The sequence below is a fragment of the Tachypleus tridentatus genome, chromosome 3 (genome assembly GCF_004210375.1).
Source record: "Tachypleus tridentatus isolate NWPU-2018 chromosome 3, ASM421037v1, whole genome shotgun sequence".
In the NCBI taxonomy this organism is placed as follows: Eukaryota; Metazoa; Arthropoda; class Merostomata; order Xiphosura; family Limulidae; genus Tachypleus; species Tachypleus tridentatus.
In genome coordinates this window covers 33,980,698-34,002,409 of record NC_134827.1, presented here as the reverse complement: position 1 = coordinate 34,002,409, position 21,712 = coordinate 33,980,698, and the positions used below count along the sequence as shown (strand labels likewise).

General features: G+C 35.9%; 1 protein-coding gene across 2 annotated transcripts in view; it reads right to left on the bottom strand.

The window, feature by feature from the left end:
- Positions 1-21,712, bottom strand: part of LOC143246659 (sorting nexin-19-like) — a 47,933-nt gene that overhangs the window by 14,042 nt on the left and 12,179 nt on the right. For both annotated transcript variants that reach the window (XM_076493719.1, XM_076493720.1), the window contains exons 3-5: positions 6,182-6,335; positions 5,595-5,818; positions 2,191-2,388 (exon numbers count right to left, since the gene is read on the bottom strand). In XM_076493719.1, the coding sequence (XP_076349834.1) occupies positions 2,191-2,388; positions 5,595-5,818; positions 6,182-6,335 (576 nt within the window). The remainder of the gene's footprint in view (positions 1-2,190; positions 2,389-5,594; positions 5,819-6,181; positions 6,336-21,712) is intronic.

Here is a 21,712-nt window from a genome sequence, read left to right as displayed (position 1 = left end):
CCAACGACTAAAAGGGTAAGCATCACACAGTAGTATCAACCAATAAAGTTTGGCTAAAAATTATGTAATAATACAACTTCACCAATATGAACTTCAGAATTGTCCATATTTAAATTAAGACCTGTAACATGGTTAAGCTTAGGAAAACACAAACTAGAAAATGATGCTCATGAAGCCTTTCATTTGGTATCCTACACACACAACTTTGATCTACTAGAACATGGCTTCTCAACCTTTTCCAATATAATTCATCATAATAAACGTTTCACAACACCCCACTCGCTCTCATTCAAAAAAAAGGACAAAAAAAGTACTAAAACCAAATATAAAATTATTTAGTATAAAACTTAAATAAACATCAAACTACAACTAGATTTGTGATTTTTTGTGAATTTCACAAAAAGCTACATGAGCGATATCTGTGCTAGCCATTCCTAATTTAGCAGTGAAAAACTAGAAGGTAAACAGATAGTCATCACCACCCACTGCCAATTCTTGGATTTCTCTTTTACCAGTGAATAGTGTGATTACCATGACATTATAATGCCCCAACAGCTGAAAGGGCAAACATGTTTGGTAGGATGAAGATTCAAACCCACAACCCTCAGATTATTACAAATAGAAAGAACACAAAATAAGTGTATTTATCATACTATAACTAGAATAAATAACAACAACTAATGGCTTTTTGCTCTTGAATTTGTTGTATCATTGATAATACTAATTCACCCTGATTCTGGTCCCTTAACCCATGGGTGAGCCATTCACCCAGTTAAGGAGCACTGTATTAACTTCTAACTTGTTAAATTTAAAAAATGAAATTAAGAAGTTACTCCAACCATCGTGAAGTAGAGATTTGAAGTCTGTTTAACTTATGTGCACAACTAAGACTGTTGTGCAACCACATTTTAAAACAAAATATTGGTACCAACATTTAAGTGACCAATGACATTTGAACCACCTTAACCTTTTTATTTATACTTTAGACAAAGGACAATGATTTTAGTATGTCTCGTGAACTTGGGTCTATTTTTTAAGAGTATAAAGGGCAATTTCTATGAATCTAAGAAACTTAGCTGAATAGATAGCAAGTGTCTGTTGTAGAAACACAAGTATAGAGGATAACAAGTCTTCCCCCTTTAATACTCACATCAGTTTGTGTACAGTGTGGTCAGTCTTTAGAATGTTCCAGTGGACTGTGGAGAGTTCATTATGATTGGTTAGTTTATCTGTGATTCTGATTGGTGGAAAGACTTTCTGTAGATTCAACCAATCACAGTAACTGAATACTGATAGCAGCCACTTGCTCAATAAAAAGTTGAAAAATTTCAGTGAAAAAGTCTAAGAATATTTACTATGTAAAATGGTCATTCAGTCTTCTGGAAAATAATTACCAAAAAAGGTGTAACTAAATGACTATGCACATACATTATTTTAGAAACTACTAGGTTAAGATCATTTCTACAATGTTTAATCAAATCACATCTACTATCTTAAAGTAATATCTAAAAAAATCAATTAAATCATGTCCACTATCTTAGGATCATTTCTATAAAGTTCAGTGAAATTTTATTAAAACCTGTAGCAACTACTGTGATATATAAATCACATTAGATATAATTTACATATACTTCTAAGTATTTAAAATTTATCATTTTCATTGGTGCAAGAAAATGCCACCTGATGAGGCTCGGTACAGCTTTAGCTGGGGAAATATGCTATACATTCATTCAGTTGTTACATTTATAATGTTTCCATGATTTGTGGCACTCAGTTTTTCACCTGGAAGCCATGGAAATACTATAATACAGAATCTAAAAACCACAACCAAAAATATTAACAGAAGAATCATCCACTCTTAAGTTATTAGTAAGGTTACTACAAAGAACTTATTCACACTCAGCTTACATAATTAGTTTAATATCTACAGAAGTTTATTACACGAAAGCAGTGTACCTATTAAAAAAGACAAATGTAAGATGTGTTGCTATGAAGCAGTAGGTTCCCTTTTTCATATCGAGCACTTATCCACACGTCATTCTTAGAAGGTTTTGTTAAATTACATATTGAACAGTAAGAAGTAAAGATAAGTCCTCATTTCATCTATAAACTTAACATGTATGTTTTGACAACATATTTCTAGTTATCGAGTGAAGAATGTAAGAAGGCCAAGCAAGAGACAACAATTACTTTCTCGTCCAGATACTGAAATTCAATGTCGAGACGACGTTCTTCTGCACGCGATCTTCCAAAAACAGGCAACAGTGACTTTGTTTGGCCGTACTTTTCCCCGGATAAATCTGGAATGTTTTCGTTCACGTCCTGTGGAAGACTCGGCAGCGCTGTACGGATTAGATCTATTGCCCCTTTCACTCCTCGAACAAAGATCTGAAAATAATAATAAATAACAAGTCTCAAAAAAAATAATAAACAAAATATTTTTGAAGTGAGATTGTTTTTATCTTTTCTAATTGCAACAAGAAACAAAATAACTATTCAGAGCAAAACTAAATAATTAATGATGTGTATATTACGTAAAGATGAAACAGAAATCCTATAACCCGAGTGCTTTCAAAAAGTGGAAGTCAGTTTGTCCACTTTTCAAAAGCGCTCGGGTTATATGGTTTCTGTTTCATTTTTATCAAGACTTCTTGGACCTATGTGTTTTAAGAACACCATGTGTATATTATATATGTATCCTCTAAATACCTTAAATTAAATTCAATTTGTTCACCACAGAATTGGTAAAGCAAAAAACAAAAGTAAAATATTCAAATATTTTACCTAATTTAAATTCAGTAAGTAGTTGGAAAACAGGCAATCTGTGACACTTAAGATACTAAAATAAAAAATGAAATATTCTTGGAAGTGCCAGATAAATTGGAAAAAGATATTCAAAACATACTGGATGAAAATACATTAGAAGGTATTCAGTTAGCTCTAAATAGCAATGAATTGTTGTACCGAAATTATTATCCTACAAAAAGAAGTGCCATCATCAAATGTTTTAAAAGTTTCAAATAAAATATGGACAAATTAGATGTATAAATATGAGATGAAATCACACAATAAATTGGGTATAAATTATATTTTGTTTTTTCCATTACAGAATATACTGTAATATTCCCACTGTAAACAAATTATATATAAAGTTTTGAAAGCACTTATTTTGGAATACAAGCTGTATTTCAGTACAACTTTTCATCTTTAACATGAGACACGATCACATACAGCATTTATATTACTAATACAAATATAAAATATTGTACTGAAATAAACTTATGATTCCATGAATAGCTGTTTCAAAAATTTATGTATTATTTGTTCATGATAGAAACATTACGATGTATTTTGTTATGGAAATAAGGTATGACAAAAACACTAAACACCATTAACTGTGTGTGTGATCTTGTACTTAAAAACTTGATTTATCCATGTTTATTTAAAATTTTGGAAAATACTAATGATTTATTTTTATGAGTAAATGATAATAAAAAGAGCCAGTTGAAAAATACTGTTTGGAAAAAGAATTAGCTTTTCTAGTAATATGAAACAACCATTCATTAATTTGTCAAGTAAGTGTGAGAGAAGGCTTGGAATTTGAAAGAACACAGGTTAACCTTGAATAATTGTGATATCAAGCATCAGAGTCCTAGGGTGGCTTCATCCAAAGCCACATCTGAGATGGTGAGAATCGATAAACGTAAATGAGGAAGTTTATCACATAGTTTAGAAAACAGGCAAGAAATGAAAATAAGATACCACAGATAATCCCTGTGGACTTAATAAAGAAAATAAATAAGATACGACAGATAATCCCTGTGGACTCAATAAAGAAAATAAATAAGATACGACAGATAATCCCTGTGGACTCAATAAAGAAAATAAAAAATAAGATAATCCCGACAGATAATCCCTGTGGACTCAATAAAGAAAATAAATAAGATACGACAGATAATCCCTGTGGACTCAATAAAGAAAATAAATAAGATACGACAGATAATCCCTGTGGACTCAATAAAGAAAATAAATAAGATACGACAGATAATCCCTGTGGACTCAATAAAGAAAATAAATAAGATACGACAGATAATCCCTGTGGACTCAATAAAGAAAATAAATAAGATACGACAGATAATCCCTGTGGACTCAATAAAGAAAATAAATAAGATACGACAGATAATCCCTGTGGACTCAATAAAGAAAATAAATAAGATACGACAGATAATCCCTGTGGACTTAATAAAGAAAATAAATAAGATACGACAGATAATCCCTGTGGACTCAATAAAGAAAATAAATAAGATACGACAGATAATCCCTGTGGACTCAATAAAGAAAATAAATAAGATACGACAGATAATCCCTGTGGACTTAATAAAGAAAATAAATAAGATACGACAGATAATCCCTGTGGACTCAATAAAGAAAATTTCTTAAGCTGACATGAATCAAAATTTGAAGTTAAAAACCCAGCTGCATTAATCTATTACATTTCTAAAAAAACCAAATGGAATGAGAACTCTTGAAATTCAAGAACTGAAGGTTCAAGAACTGTTTCGGATGATAGTTTATCATGCAAATTACAACAGAATTTGAAAATGAGCAGAGCAACTTAATTTGGAGAGAATGCATGTGAAAAAATGAGTACAATAAATTAAGTTATAGAAGTGTATTTGAAAGAAAACAGTTTCATCATTTACTAACAATACACTTTGACCATTATCACAATATGATGTTTGTGGACGTTTCATGATCAACACACAAAACATGGATAAACAAATCAGATCCTTGTATAAACAGGTACAGTTAATGTACTCTTCTGCAACTTTACTACTGGCAGTGATAACCAACAGCACTAGGCCAATTTTACCACTAGTGTTACCGTTCAAACTTGGTTTCACTACATTAGATTACTGTAGTATATTTTAGCAACACATTCTACAGAGTAGTCCAACAGATCAGTTAGAAAACAGATTATTTCTTTAGCACACTGAACCAATCTTTATATACCAGATGGCACTTTTTTCTCTTCTCCACAAATGAGACAGCTACCATTCAGAGGACGTAACTACAGACTACAACAACCATTCCGACATTGAATTGCATCTGAGTAAAAATTGTCTAACTTTCATTATGAATACCAAATATTCTTTGTTTTACCTCCCATAATTTTCTGTATTCCAAAAAAGTTCTTTTTGACTTTTTGATAAAGTTGCATAGTTCTTTAGAAACTACAAAAATGTATATATGATATACAATAATCAGACATTTTATAATAATTGGAAGAAAAACAAACATTATTTAGTAACAGAAATATTTTGCCCCGAGGAGCATCTGCCTAGGTTGTTTGGAAAAGAAAAACAAAATGCTGGAACAAAAGTGTTTAAACATGACAGATTTGTGCCACCACACAATTTAAATCAAGAATTATGCAACTAGCTAATCAAAGAAATCTAGACAAAAACAATACTTTGTAAAATTACATACACTTGACAATAGTACCAGCTTAAATTTAACAAAATGTTATATAGAATACTTATAAAAATTGACAGTAGTTTTGCAAACACAGATATATAAGTTGAACAACCTACTTTGTCAATCCTTGGAACACCAACTTCACTGGCTTTCCTTACATAAGCAATACTGGCATCAACACCATAGGCGAGGAACTCTTTCAACTCAGGAGAGTTGGCCAGTATGTCTCGACTACACAGTTTCACCAGATAAGACTGAAGGAATGCTCTCCTTTCATCTATGTTCTTTTTGTCCAATGCATAAAATGGAGTTGTTAACCACTTGCTTGGTCCTTTGATCCCTTAATAAACCTCAACACTTTACTGACCACATAAATACTCAAGAAATATTTTGGAAAAACAGTGTCAAAGTAAACATCAAAAACAGTTGGTAAGATTTTATATATATATATATATGCAAAAAAAATATTTGCATTTGATGTTAAAAATACTGTCCAGTTTCTTACAATCTTCAGATTTATATATAAATTTACTACAGCAGCCTGATACAAAAAACATTTCATTTAGTTGGTCACTCAGAATACAGTTTATTGAATCTCAGTTATGTCATACTATTGTATGTTGTATTACCATTAAAAACCATACATTGTTAATATATTATTTTATCAATTTTAAATAACATTAACATGAAAAGTTGTGCATACCTTTCAAATGCTTACACATTACTTTGTTGTCCTCAAGACGAGACTGCAGAGTGAGAAATTCTCGAAATCTTCGTTTCACCATTGATGTGTGCTTAACTAACTGAGGCTCATCTTCACTATCATCATCGGGACTCAAAATATACAAAGCTTCATACTGCATGTATACACAAAATACAAACCAAGTTTTAAAATTTCTAACATTAGTTTAGAATATGAATAAAAAATATACTAAAAAGATCCCTATCATTTCATATCTAGTGAAAGCCAAATACATGAAAAATAAACAAATGTATTACAATTTTTCATTAAAACAAAAAAGAATTTTAATCTGTGATGACGAGAAAACCCACTTGTAGAGAAAAATATATATGTAAAAGTGGCTGGTATGGGTTGAGAAAACTCTATGTAGAGGAGTGAACAATGATGACCAAAGAAGGTCAAAACATTGTTCTCTCCTCTACATAACGTTTTCTCTACCCATACCAGCCATTTTTACATATATAAAAAATAATTTTGACAATCTTGGCAAGAACACTTAGAATAACACAACTAAAATTTAAGATGTGTAAATTAAAAGCCTTCATATTTACTATGCACTGCTTTCATAATTGGGTTGGTAATTGGTCTTTGATATACAGAAGAATATTACATGAATATAATAATGTGATATCTCTACAACTGTGTGAGGTATCAATAACTCCATACCTCAAAGGCAAAAATGTTTCAAAGCAAGGAACCATATTTCTCAGGGAACCAAAGTGAAACTGAAAACCCTGCATGGGAATAAAAATATATTCTAGAGGAGGATCCAGTGAGCTGTCTCTAAGATTAACTATGGTTGTAATCCAGAAATAAGGTGCAATTAAATAACTTACAGATTCCAAATGGAATATCTCACACTACAATGTTTTCAAAGGAACAACATGCCTCTGTCATTAGAGAGATGGATAAATCTCAGACACGGCTGGAAATATCAACAACAACAACAAAAAAAAAAAACCAAGAGAGAAATTGAACTGACAGATTTTAAAAAAGGCACAAAATCTATTGCTTTCAAATTAATTAATTAATTAATTAATAAGTACCTTGAGAAGTCCTATTAATATTTTTATAGCATTAAATCTTGTTTGTTAGTGGTAAGTGGGAGACTAAGTTTATATAATGAAAATTTACAGAAAACAAAATGAGGATTAATGAGGAAAAACCTCCTGAAGCATTCTCTTATGGTCATGATGATAAAGAGGTAAAGCAAAAAACTATCTACAAAGCAAGATATATGAGAAATGAAATAGTTATTCCTTGTTTCAGTAAAGCCACTCATCAATAATACTATGTAACACAAGTTTTGTACCTGGATAGTATGTGTTAGTTCTTAATTTCTTATGTTGTAAAAGTACAGAAAATGGCCATTATTCTCTTCAAACTTTGCTTTTGTGACCTGGATAATGAAATTTACAAATTAACCTATTTTCTATGTAAAAACTGACACATTTGCACATTTTAATTTACATAAGGTCTGAATAAAACAAAGTATGAATCAAGATTTACATGTATTTATACTAAAGTTAAACAAAAATGTTTAGAAGTGAATAGTTTTTCGAGATTTCCAACTGTAATGTAAATCACTTTCACGTATCAGCCCCTAAATATAGTCTCCCATCATGTTTTCGTTGTATGCTTCCAGGTCACAAAAGCAAAGTTTGAAGAGAAAAATAGGTTTTTCCATTTACTTTTGACATAAGCAATTGGGAAATAACACTTTCTGCCCAGAAACAAGAAAAAGTAAAAATTTTGTAACATAGTGCAAATGAGTAATACAGTTTTTTAAACTGTACCTAACCTGTAGTGTCCCAGCATTCTTAAAAGGTTCATCATTGATTGAGCTGCATTTAAAGTAACATTGAACATTATATCTTATTTACTACTGGTTTTATTACAGTATTTTGATTACCAATTTGATGGAGACCTACTAAAAACTTAGGATCTAGGTATTTCCTATACATTTCCCAGATCTGACTGTGAACAAGTTTCAAACTCTGACACCTCAACTTGGTAGAATAGGTACATAAACAACAGCTACCAGATGTGCGTAACACAAAGTAGTAGTAAGAAACTTAAATTATTGATGAACTCAAGAAACTGGCCTCTAATGGCTAATCAGTTTTGATTTATTTACAATGTTTCATGACCGTTAGTTTCCATAAAGAAAACGATATGTAGTAGTTGAAGTTACAAAATGGAATGAAATGTTAGCCCTTCTAACATTTTCTAGAAAATCCTCTACAATTTATCATAAGCAAGGCTTTTAAAAACTTCACAAAAGCAAAGTGCTGTTTCACCCATTACAAAGAAGTAATACCGTTGTAAGAGCTATGAAAAGTGATAGCTAAATATAACAAGAAATGTACATTTTCATACAACACTTCAGATAACTAAATAACTGTATATTTGAAGGGTTATGATAGAATTAACTTGTAAATGTTATGGTTTCAATACATTAATCTTTACTGTTGAGAAACATTTACATCTATTCCTGTTTCAATGAGAACTTTTATTACAGTGGCAAACAAAAAGTTCAAAGCCCAGACTCTTTGTCATATGGTTCCATAGAATATTTTAATAATATTGAAAACAAAATTTCATTTCAGTTGGAACTTAGTCCTCCATAATGACCTAAACCCCAACTAGTTTGGGATCTGCCAGTATTTTTGTAAACCAAGAATGTTTTCCCCCTTGTGGCTGGCTCAAATAGCAACCACACAGGATAAGCATGTTCAGTGATGAAGATTTAGGCCTGCAAACTTCAGGTTGCAAGTCAAGTACCCTAACCACAAGGCCCTGCTAACTTGAGCTGAAACTACTGCATATTATGGTGAAAGATTCATGTGTTTTCCTCCTTGTAGTTTTAAAACACATGCATAATTATATATAATGCATAACGTGAAATAAGTAAGAGTGAAAAACAAGCTGAAAATTTAGTTAGACAATACCGATTTCCAGTGACAAACATGAAACAGTGACAAACATTAAACAGTGACGAACATTAAACATTGACAAACATTAAACAGTGACAAACATTAAACAGTGACGAACATTAAACAATAACTGACTTGCTATGTTAATTTTCTTTCACCTGTATAAACCAAATTCAGAAAGTATCCATTTTTCTTCCATAAGAAAAATGGCTTCACTATAAAAAAGAACAACGTCGGCAGCTTTTCACGATATTTTGTCCCAGTTATAAAAGAAAATAAAGAAAGAGCTTTAGCAACTAAGAGTTGATTTCTTTTATTCTTAGGTTTCTTGATTGGAGTGTTAAATGTACATTCAACTGTCGGTGCTCACCATCAAGAGTACATATGTTAATCATGCTCTTAGAAACCTCAACACTTCAAATCATCTCTTTTAAGTAGGTCAAAATGAATTTATCAAAATCATGTGTTTTGGTAAATCAATTAGGCATGATCTCTCTAGTGAACAATAACAATTTGTTTAACTGAAAATGTTTTTCAAACAGATCTTTGTAGAACAAAGAGCTATTGCCTCATACCATCATCAAGAAAAATTTTACATGCCCTATGAACCTTAAACAAAACTAACTACAATGAGCATCAGTCTATTATGTAATCATAACATTATAACCCATCAACAAGAGATGGGTAACATCCTTCATGTGCAATAGACCCTGAAATACATTTCTTGTAAATAATATGTTTACTTCAGAAAAGTTACTCACATCTCTATAGAATATCTCTATTGAAATGGACCATGATAAAAACACCATACAGATAAGTTGAGATGATTGCAAGCTTGTTGAGCAGGCAACATCTTGAGCATGTTTATACAAAAAAATTGTTGCTCTAGACACCAAAATCCAAAACTATACCCCACCTTAACAGAGAAGCATTGGTTGATTGGTTGAATTTAAATAGATTTGGTTATTGTCACATGCATAATGTGCTGTGCCCACAACAGGCAGGAAAACCTGAACATATGAGCATTGTAAGCCCTCAGCTTTACCAATCAATCATTTTTGGGCTCATAAGAAATGTAAGTCCAGTGAGACATGAGAGTTAGATGAAGGGTCAGTAAAGAAAGGTGGATTGGAACAAAGTAGAGAGGATAATGGGAAAAAAACACCCTGTGGTAATAATAAGAAAAAAAAAAGTAGGAGGCAAGGACACCCAAAAACCAGTGATGGTAATGACTGGCAAACTACAGATAAAACCAAGTGAAAAAGGCAGAAAAATGTGGCACAGGAGGAAGTGAGTTTGGAGTGATGGATGGACCAACAACAAAAAACAGTAGGGTAGCTGGGAGGGAGAAGGCTACACAAATGAGGAGTCTGGCTCTAAGAGCAATGGACTGGACAAATCACATACACAATGATGAAGGTTTAACACTTCTGGATTAAAAAGTTTCATGTGATGTTAAAAAAATAGAATAGATACTAAAAAGAGGACACAAGATTCCAATTAAATAAACAGAGGACACAAAGGCTGAACTAGCCAAAGAAGCACCACCAAGAAGACCTGGCAAGGAGTGTTGCATGTCAAGGTGAGGATCCAAAAAGGAAAATAGACATACATAAAAAGATGAGACCAGTCCTGGCTGAAAGCAGATGCCCCAGCTGAGAGAGGTGATCCACCACAAGGTTCAAAGCACTGGGAATGAGTCAAAAGAGAAAGTCCAACACAAAGTAGAGAGACCTGAAGCAAACAACCCATGAAAACTGATATAAGAAATGATAGTGGATTTGTAAAAAAGGAATCATGTTTAATAGTCTCCAAAAGAAAAATTCCCAGGATGCAAATAAAAGTGAAAAACCTTGCTAACCATATATTCCATGTATAGCCCATAGCTCATGGGCAAAGAAGGGAAGATGAGCCAAAATGAGATGAAATTTGAAAGAAATTCCAAGTTCTAATAAATAATGTGTGGGAATGAGTAAAGATTTGGAAACCTAAAAAAACAATTCCAATTGAGCAGCCTCTTGCATAAGAGGAACATGTAAGAGAAGGGCACTTCACATGAAAGAGAAAGTAGAAGCCAATTGTCCAAGTAGAAACTGAATCTTAAGACTTTGTCTGTGAAGGTAGAAAACAAAGGGTCTCATGATTCTAAGACATAAGGCTAAGCTGAAGATAAGTGATATAACTGACAGGCTTGATTCTCATAGATTAAATTAAAAAATGTCTGGAGGCCAGGGTAATTATGACATGTAAAAAGGCATCTGACATGTCAACAATGGTCATTCACAAACCTGGTAAAAAAACCATGAATCCTCTGTCCAGAACCATGAACTCACCAGAAACCAGTTAAGAGATCAGAGACTGAAAACAGAACATCAGTTCATGGTCTTCTTGGTTACACAAAGAGGCAAGAGTAAAAATCCAGTATTTGGATTGGAAACCCTGTTCAGTGTGGGTTTAGCTAAATGTTACAAGACTGTATTCTCAAATTCTCAACATAATGACAAAATACAGAGTTGAAGGGTGGAGAGGAAAAACAGGAGAGAGGAAAACCATGGATGAAAACTTTAAGAACTCATCTGTCTGCAGAAATCTGAGTATTAATGAAGTGAGACAGATGTGCACCATCTGGTTTCATAATGATGCTGATGAAAAATTACATTAGTCAGGTTCACTCATTGGCTAAATAACAGTATTATGAAATATTGAAAATTTTAGATGTATGTAGATGATTGCTATGTTAGTTCTGACAGATACACAAAACAGTTGGGTTGGTTGGTTGGTTGATTTGGTGTTTAATGGCACAAAGCAGCCAGGCGATCTGCACCAAACATCAGGTAAAAAGTTAAAATTAAAGTAAATTTAGTAAAATTCATAAAAGGAAATTAAGGTAAAACAAAACAAAGTTTAAAAAACATAAATAGAATAAAACTAATGTTTATATCTAGTCTACAACATCAAGAGAAAAACTACAGTAATACATTGTAAAGGACTTTCTGTAGCATAACGGAAATTATCATAACTCACCAGGAAGACTAACAGGTAAGTACAAAAACCACCATCAGTCTCCTGAAGTTGGCCTTTCCAGTCCTGGTTTCAAGTTATTTGAAGTTATTTTCAAAAAGTAATAAAAGTTTTAAAAGACTTCTAGCAAAATGTTAATAATAACTCACCACGATGGCTAATGGGTAGTTCAAACAGCAGCATTAGTTACCTGAAGTTGGACTTTCCAGTACTTGTTCCAAGTTATTTGAAATTATGGCTATTTTCAAAAAGTAATGTAATAAAAGTTTTAAAAGACTTGTAGTAAAATTTTAATAATAACTCACCAGCATGGCTAATGGGTAGTTCAAACAGCAGCATTAGTCACCTGAAGTTGGACTTTCCAGTCCAGATTTTGAATTATTTGATGTTATAGCCATTTTCTAATTTCAAACCAATCAAGATAGACTGTGATTCATAAAAGTAAGCCACATTAAAAAAGGTCTAATGTATAAGTTACAAAACTTAAATGGCATTAAAGAGATTAAGGGCTTTTAAAAAAACTAAAAACATTTCTCAGGTGGACAGTGTCACCATCACCAAAAACACTGTCTGACGTTATGGGCAAAGCTTGAAGCAGAGCATGTTTAAAATAGTGCCGTCGTTGAGAATCATAATGACAGCAAGAAAGTAAATGTGGCTTATTGTGACATCAGTAATACATAGACTACACACTAGATGTTAAACAGAAATGGGCCAGTTGGTTTTGAATATTGGTGAGAACAGGGCGTTGACTAACATAAAGCGATTCCAGGGCCTGTAGAGAACAAAGCAAGTCAGTATAAATAGTGCAGTTTGAGTACTATTTAGCTTTTATGTAATCCAGGGCAAAAGAAATGGCATACAGTTCAGCAGTGAATACAGAAGCTGTAGAGGGGATTCTGCACGCAACCACTGAACCACAACAAACCATGGCAGAGCCCACACAGTCACCTGATTTCAAACCATCTGTATAAATAGGAATAGAAGGATGGTTCAAAAGATGTTCAGTAAATAACAGACAGTATTTCCAATTGGGAGTGTCTGCTTTTCTCAGATGACTTAAAAATAGGCTACATCTGGGGACTGTAAGAAGCCATTGTGGGATGAATTAACCAGTGGATACAGCAATGTTATCCAAGGACAGACCAAATTCATCTAACTGCACCTGGATACAAAAGCCAAAAGGAACAATGGCATATCATCTGTTCTGAAAAAGTATGGTCAACCGAGGATGAAAAACACAACCCAGGTGGGATGCATTGGTAAGGAACGAAGTTTCAAAACATATAGTAAAGATAGTTGCAAACGGCAGGAGTGCAAAGAAGGTTCATGAGACTCTATGTATAACCTCTGAACTGGAGAAGTGCAGAAAGTCCCAGTGCAGAAGTCCTTAATGATGAATGGAGTCCAGCATCTTTATGGCTGAGGTTCTGGCAGAGCCATAGTCCAGTGATCCATAGTCAAATTTCAATCCAAGAAGAGCACGATATATCTTTAGCATAGAAAATTGATCCACTCCCCAAGTGGTGGAAGAGAGGATGGGGAGGATGTTCAGTGCTCTTGTACATTTGACCCGTAGCTGCCTGATGTGTGGTATAAAGGTCTGCTTACAGTCAAAGATAAGTCTCAAGAACTTTGTCTCAGGGACCACAGGCAGCATAACTTCACCAATATCCCATTGATAACAAAATTGCATGCAAACAGTTTTAGAGAGAGAGAAGTTAAAGCCATTTGCTATGGTTCACTTCAGTAAATGATTGAAGGCAATCTGTAGCTAAAGCTCAATATACCTCATGTTCCATGAGTGACATGACATGTGAAAGTCGTCAACAGAGAGCCCGTTTGCAACGGTGGGAGTTGTTCAATGATGGCATTAAATTTCATACTGAAAAGTGTGACACTCAAAACCCAGCCCTGAGGGACTCTGAGTTCCTGTAGAAAAGAACTGGAAAGTGTCGAACCCAAACGAACCTGTCCATTAAACATTTTGTAATAAAAATGGGCATATGACTATGTAACCCATATAAATGGAAGTCTTGCAAAATGCCACACCTCTCCATGTAGTATCATAAGCCTTCTCAATGTGAGAGAATATTGATACAAGATGTTGTCGTTTGAGAAAGACTTCTCTGATGGATGTTACAAATCAAATCACGTGTTGTCCAAACCCACACAGGCTGGGTGAGAGGAGGTTATTTGATTTGAGGAACCAAATAAGATGAGCATTAACCATCCTCTCTAAGGTCTCACAGAGACAGCTCATCAAAGCAATTGGATGATAGTTTGAAGTAATCTTGGGAGCCTTCCCACACTGAGAGAAAGGTAGGACTATAGCATGGCACCAGGCATCAGGAAAAACATTCTCCTGCCATATCCAGTTAAAAACAATCAGAAAAATAGCAAGAGAAGCAGGAGACACATAGTGCAGCATTTCATAGTGTATATTATCAGGTACAACTGATGTACTGCCAGACCAATGAAGGGCCAGTTTCACTTCCACCAGTGTAAAGGGACGATTATAGTCACAGACACAATCAGCTTGAAAGGAAAGAGGTGATCGCTCTGCCCAAGTCTTGAGCATAGCTGATACTCCAGGCCATCAGAGCAAGATTAAGAGGGGGACAGAATTATATTGCCCACTAACCTTTCAAATCTTGTACCATATGACTTTGAACTAGTGGTAGAAGATATGCTGGTTGTAAACTTAATCCAAGATTCCTTCTGGCTTTGACGTCTTACCCACCCAGCATTTGCATGGGCTTGCTGGAAAGTGATGCAGTTCAAGAGTGTGGGTTACCTACAGAAAGTATCCCTGGCCCATTTTTGTGCCTACTGTGCCATGTGGCAAGCAGGATTCCACTATGGACAAGGATATCATGGAAAACGTATAGAGGTTTTAGGAATACATTCAGCAGCTGCTTGAATAATACAGTCAGTTGCTGCTGGCACACTGTCTTCTATTGATGGCTTACAGACAATGGCAGGATCAAGTTCTGCAACAGCACTGAAAGAGGGCCAGTTTGAGTGATCCAGCTTCCATTGGGGCACACAATTAGATGGCATAAACCATGGCTAGTCTCTCTTAAAGTTATAGGAAAATGATCACTGCCTCATGGATTATTGTCAACCTCCATGAAAAATGGGAGAATAATGAAGGAGAGCAAATTGAGAGATCAATAGCAGTAAAGGACTGACTAGGTGCATGAAAATAAGTAGAAGGACCAGCATTGAAAAGAGAAAGGTTGTGATCAGAGAGCATACACTCTACAGAGCAACCCCTCCTATCAATATCAGTACTTCCCTAAAGGGGATGATGTCCATTAAAGTCCCCCAGGATTAGAAAGGGAGACGGCAACTGTTTAATGAGAGCATCAAGGTTTGATTGATCATATGTCTCTCCAGGCAACAGGTAGAGAGAACAAACAGTGATGGTATGACCCAAGGAAACACAGATGGCTACGGCCTCCAAGGGTGTGTCGAGTGGCAAAGACAGGGTGGGCACATGCTGATCAACCAATAGTGCCACCCATCATGCATTCTTCCATCATACAGCCTGTCATTTCTGTACAGAGAAGACCACCGAAAGGTGACTGTATCAACAGGTTTCAGAAATGTTTCCTGCAAGGAAAGACATACAGGATGGTAGGAAGCAATCAATGTTTTGATGTCATCCAGATTAGAACGTAAACCTCGACAATTCCATTGTATCAGGGTGGCCGTTTTTACTTACATGGAGGTGAATTAGGTAGAGAACCATTCCGTTTAGGACCACTGTTTACGTGGTGATGTAAATGTCAGAATGAGGACATTGGTGTGTGTCGTAATTCCATCTTTGCAAGTGGAGATGTCCCTTACTGCAAAAACTCCTTGAGTGGAGAAACCAGCAAGAATCTTTGACTTGGAGATGTTCTTCAAATCCCTCTCAACAATAAATCCTTGTGATGAATTCAAAGTAGCATGAGGCGTAACCTCAATAAGTATATCCACAATCATCTTTGAATGTAAGAGGAGTTTGCTGTGTTTAGATGTGGATATTTCCACCAGAGTGAAGCTTTATGATGGACCTTGGAGAGCCAGCAAGTTCTTCATGTCCCTTTCAAATGAAAAAGGGGAGACATTTGCCCTAAAGATTTGTCTGAAAGAGAATGTAGGATAGGAAAATGAGGAACAACAAGTGTTACACATGCTGAACATTGCTGCTCAGAATCTTCATGACGTTCTTGTTTACCTATACACTGTTTATTCACTATTATATTTTCCAAACATTTATTTGGAGGACCCATACTAAAAAAGGAAATTTCGGTGCCCACTGACCCCACCCACCATGAAGCTCTACGAGGGAATGCACTACAATGTTGAACAAGGACACTGCAGCAATGCCAGGGTTTCGTGAGCACTATACTCAAACACCAGCATTAGACATAACGTCCATAACACCAGTTGAAAATCTCCAACACTGATACTCAGTTGATCCTACCCCATATGGACCAGCTGACATACCCTGAGGAGGCCACCCCAAGGCTGCCCATCTACAGGGATTCAAAGCCAAAGTAGTGTGTTAGGGTTGCACCCCTCAACCACCAGGATCCTCTCCTCCCCTTCATGGGTCACCAAGCATGGCAAACACATGGGTGGATGTTTAGATCCCAGAGGAGGTAAACTGAAAGAACAGAACCTTCCCTAGAAGGTCCCCTCACCATGTACAGGAATCCACACTAAAGGGCAAAATAGTTGGAGGTAAGCACAGTATTTTGTGGGTTCACAGCATCGCTGGAGCTGCTTCTTAGTCCTATAAACTAAAAGCACCAAAGTAAAGTAAATAAAAAAACACTTTCTTCACTTTCAGTATTTAATGAGCATACCTTCAACTTCTCACTTCAAAGTAAACTTTTCTCTATAAATACACAATACTGTTGGAATTATTTTAATTTGCTAGTAGTTAACATTTTCCTAGACTGAAAACATATTTCCCATATATTCTTAACTCCTCTTACACAGTAGCTTTTCTCAACTTGTACTGCCCTCTATATGCACAGGTTTTTTCTCACCACTAGTTTTGATATACCCACCTACCTGCTTGTTTTCATATGAAGCAGCAACATAACAGCATTCATATGAGTATGAGACAACCCTCCATAAATAGGAGTGTGACACAACTAGCACAGTTAACTCACTCCATGCAGCTCGGAAAAAAAAAGAAAGAGACACCAAAAGTGGAAAAGAAGTGTGGGAAATATGAGAGGAGGTAAGAATATATTGGAAATACATATTCTTTGTAGAAAAGTGTTAACTTCTGATATGACACAACACAACCATAGGGGACCTCGCCACTTCTGAGCCAAGTATACTCTTCACCCCTGAAACTAATGTGCCATAAAAATGGTGGAATTGCAGGAGGAGTCCCATGATTTAATGAATGGACTCCTGGTGTAGAGTGGCTAGGACAAGGTGGATCATAAGGGGGAGACTGACCTCAACTGACACCAACAGTATCATAATAGGAATACCTGGTCCATGGTAGAAAAAGGGTACTCTAACATTCACCTTGGACACAAGAAGAGAAAGGGAAGATGATCTTCCACACCAAGAATCCTCATCATCAAGTGTGCTTGTTCAATACAACCAACACTAGTACCTTCTAGGAAATGATATCCAGACAACAGTAGGAAAGCAGACAAGAATGTGACAGTTCAATTGCAGGGAATGGTTTGTCCATTCCACAGTAAGAGGAAGGTAGCTGGGCCACTCACATGTGAGAAATGTTACAGTTAGTCCAGCTCAAACCAACAGCATTACCCTCCAGGAACTGACATTCTGGCAATGGCAGGAAAAAGGGCATCCAGTCAGAGGGGTAAACTGCATTGTGGTGGAAATCATCTAGCCCACAACAGAAGGTGTGTCTATACACCTGCAGAGCACCACCACCCTTGCTCTCAACTGAGTGGATTTGAGTGCACCAAGGAGAAAGCATCCATGCTCCATCACCTCCAGCAGCTAGGACTTGGTAAGTGGTAGGGACTCTCATATTACTATGGAAGTATGGGGCAGATGTATTCAAGAGTCCTGAGGAATATAACACCACACCAGAGACAGTGCAATAGGTGAATGCAATTGCAGACTGTTACTGATATAGCCAAAACCAAGAAATGACAGAGGTGAACAGCAGCCCACTTCTGCTTTACCCATGCAAGTCCATGGAAACTATATTCATGATGCAAATACTGTTTGTAAAACTTATAAGCAGTCTTGCAGAACACCCCACCTCAACACTGTGAGTCAATGATCTGAATGGTTGTATGATGCAACTCAGCACTGTGAGTCATTGGTCTGAATGGTTGTATGATGCAACTCAGCACTGTGAGTCATTGGTCTGAATGGTTGTATGATGCAACAATACTGTGATCCATTGATCTGAATGGCACTGTGAGTCATTGATCTGATGCAACTCACTCAGCACTGTGAGCCATTGATCATTGATGTCAGCACTGAGTCATGGTTGAATATGATGCAGGTGTAGAAATAAGTATAAATGGTCTTGCAACACGCATAACTAAGCTGGACCTATATATGTAAGAAAAACAAAAAGGTATAAAAAAAAAAAGCACCTTCCCACTCATAAAGAAGCCATACAGGTAAAATTGGTGTCAGGAGGTAAATGTTAACATCATAAAATGGCCAGATGATGCATATAATATGAAATAAATGTAGGAGAAGTGGTTGGTCCACATAGTGGCATGACTACATCTTCTAAAGGACAACAAAATGAGGCAACCAGAGTAAGATGACAGATTTTATGCGAGGAGAAAGAGAAGAATAAGCTAGATGAATCAGCTGACAAATCTAACCTGTAAGGGTAACAGGAGAAAGATCATGAGAAAGGGAAAGGTTCCAAGGAATAAACAAACAGGAACATGAACCATGGGAGAGAGCAGTACAAAACACATAACAGCAGAGTCCAAACAGGATATGCAAGTCAACCTGGACTGAAACAAGGATAAAGGTAAAAAATGTACAAGAGCAAAGGTAAGTTTGCCCTCAAAATACAACAAACCAAACACCTTATCTGTTTGTCAAGAAACCACTCCACTGGGAAAATCTTTTTGGGGGTGTGATAAACAATCCACAAAGAGATTCAGGACACATGGTATATGTCAGGCCAACAGCTGAATGTGATGGCTGTGGGCCAGAAACAGGTGGTCCAGTGCACAGAAACAAAGAAACCACTACCAAGTGATGTAAAGACAATATTGTTGTAAGAATGGATTATAACTGCCTAATTCTGGTCAATGAGCAGTTATAAGAGATTGGTATGCAGATATGAATCCACTACCAGACCAATGGCCAAAAATATCCTGTGTGTCCAGATATGCACCCCAACCATGAATAAATGTACCTCAAGATGAAAAAAAAGACAGATGGATAAGGGCATGCAAACAAGGATCCCAAAGAAGGTTCCACTTATCTTGTAAAGCTCACTGATAAGGTTGGTTTCATGTGTGCTTTACCAAGGGAAATTAGGGATTCTAAAGGAGCTCACCTTCCCAAAAGTGATAGAATCTGTCATTCAGTTAGAGAAGGAGAGGAGAAAATAGGCTGAACCAGAGATACCAGAAGTTGCAGGCAAATGAGAGAAAGTTGGATTTGGCTGAGATGGAAATTGAAAATACCTTGATATACTGAGTGGGGAAGAGAAAGGACTTCTCCACTTTGCCTAACCAACCCACCTGAGCAGCTTCTGAAAGAAGAAACAGTGTGAAGGCACAAGAAACAGCCAGTCATCAATGTAAAAATGGTGGAAACAAAGACCTCTGTAGAAGATGGATAAAGGCTTTGAACACCCAACACAAAATGTAATGAGCCAAAATAAGCTTGAACAGAATAGCTCAGAATTGGTAGACACAACTCTGATGGACAAAATTAATTAAATGCCAGGATGCTAGGGGGATGGGAATATGAAGGTAAGCATCTAGGATATCTCTCATCATCATCCACAAAGTAGGAGTGAAACCCATTGAAGAGATGGATATGGCTCCATGGTGAATCAAGGAAAGTTGAGAAAGTGGCTCAAGGATGAAAGATTGATGATAGGGTGCCAGTATCCAGTCTTCTTGGACAAGGTGGTGAACAAAGGGGAGAAGAAAACTGTTTGAGAAGGATCCACCCACTCAATAGCACTTTTGTGAAGAAGGTACAGAACTAATTCAGACAGATGCTGACTGTAAATTGGTTCTCAAGGAGGGAGAAGGAGATAGGAGCCCTTCCGAGAGAATCCACAAAACCTGATGGCCCGTGGTAAATGACTCCTACACAGTGGCAAAATGCAAAAGCCAAGATCTCAATTGAGCTGTACACACCATACCATCTAGTGATTGAGACAGCCAGGGCACTGAAGCCATCAATGAAAAACCAACAGTTGACCTTAGAGACCCATAAATCAGAAATGAGTAAAAGAGAGAATGGGATGAGACATATGAATATGTTCAGGAGAAGTCTGAGACAAATGGGAAATCAACGAGGAAAAGGAGGTAAGCTAATAAGATAGATCAGCTATGAAATCTAATGAGTCATGAAAACCCCACAGACATCTTGCCTTAAGAAAGGAGCCATATGCAAATCTTGTACAGAGATTGGGGCAAAAGGTCTTGGGACAAAAGGTCATTCCAGCCTGAAAGATCCCAAGAACGGAGAAGCCGTGCTTGGAGGGAATGAATAAAAGAGAAAAACTGTTCAAGAGTGGAAAAATCAGAGCTCCACCAAGAATCTCTCAGAAGAATGATGAAGGGCCTCAAACAAAACATTAATCAGGAAAGGAAATGAAGAAGGTAGGAAAAGGTGAGCTGGATACAGGAGAATTGACATTGGGAAAATGACACTGAAGTATTTGAATCTAAACTCCACAAAGATAGAACAGAATCCAATTACTGCAAGTCCAGAAAAGGAAACCCAGACTAATGATAAGCCCAAGTGTTAGTTTTAATGAGGATTCAGACATACTGACACTAGTTTTAATGAGGATTCAGACATACTGACACTAGTTTTAATGAGGATTCAGGCATACTGACACTAGTTTTAATGAGGATTCAGACATACTGACACTAGTTTTAATGAGGATTCAGACATACTGACACTAGTTTTAATGAGGATTCAGGCATACTGACACTAGTTTTAATGAGGATTCAGACATACTGACACTAGTTTTAATGAGGATTCAGACATACTGACACTAGTTTTAATGAGGGATTCTAGTTTTAAGACATACTGACTGACACTAGTTTTAATGAGGATTCAGACATACTGACACTAGTTTTAATGAGGATTCAGACATACTGACACTAGTTTTAATGAGGATTCAGACATACTGACACTAGTTTTAATGAGGATTCAGACATACTGACACTAGTTTTAATGAGGATTCAGACATACTGACACTAGTTTTAATGAGGATTCAGACATACTGACACTAGTTTTAATGAGGATTCAGACATACTGACACTAGTTTTAATGAGGATTCAGACATACTGACACTAGTTTTAAT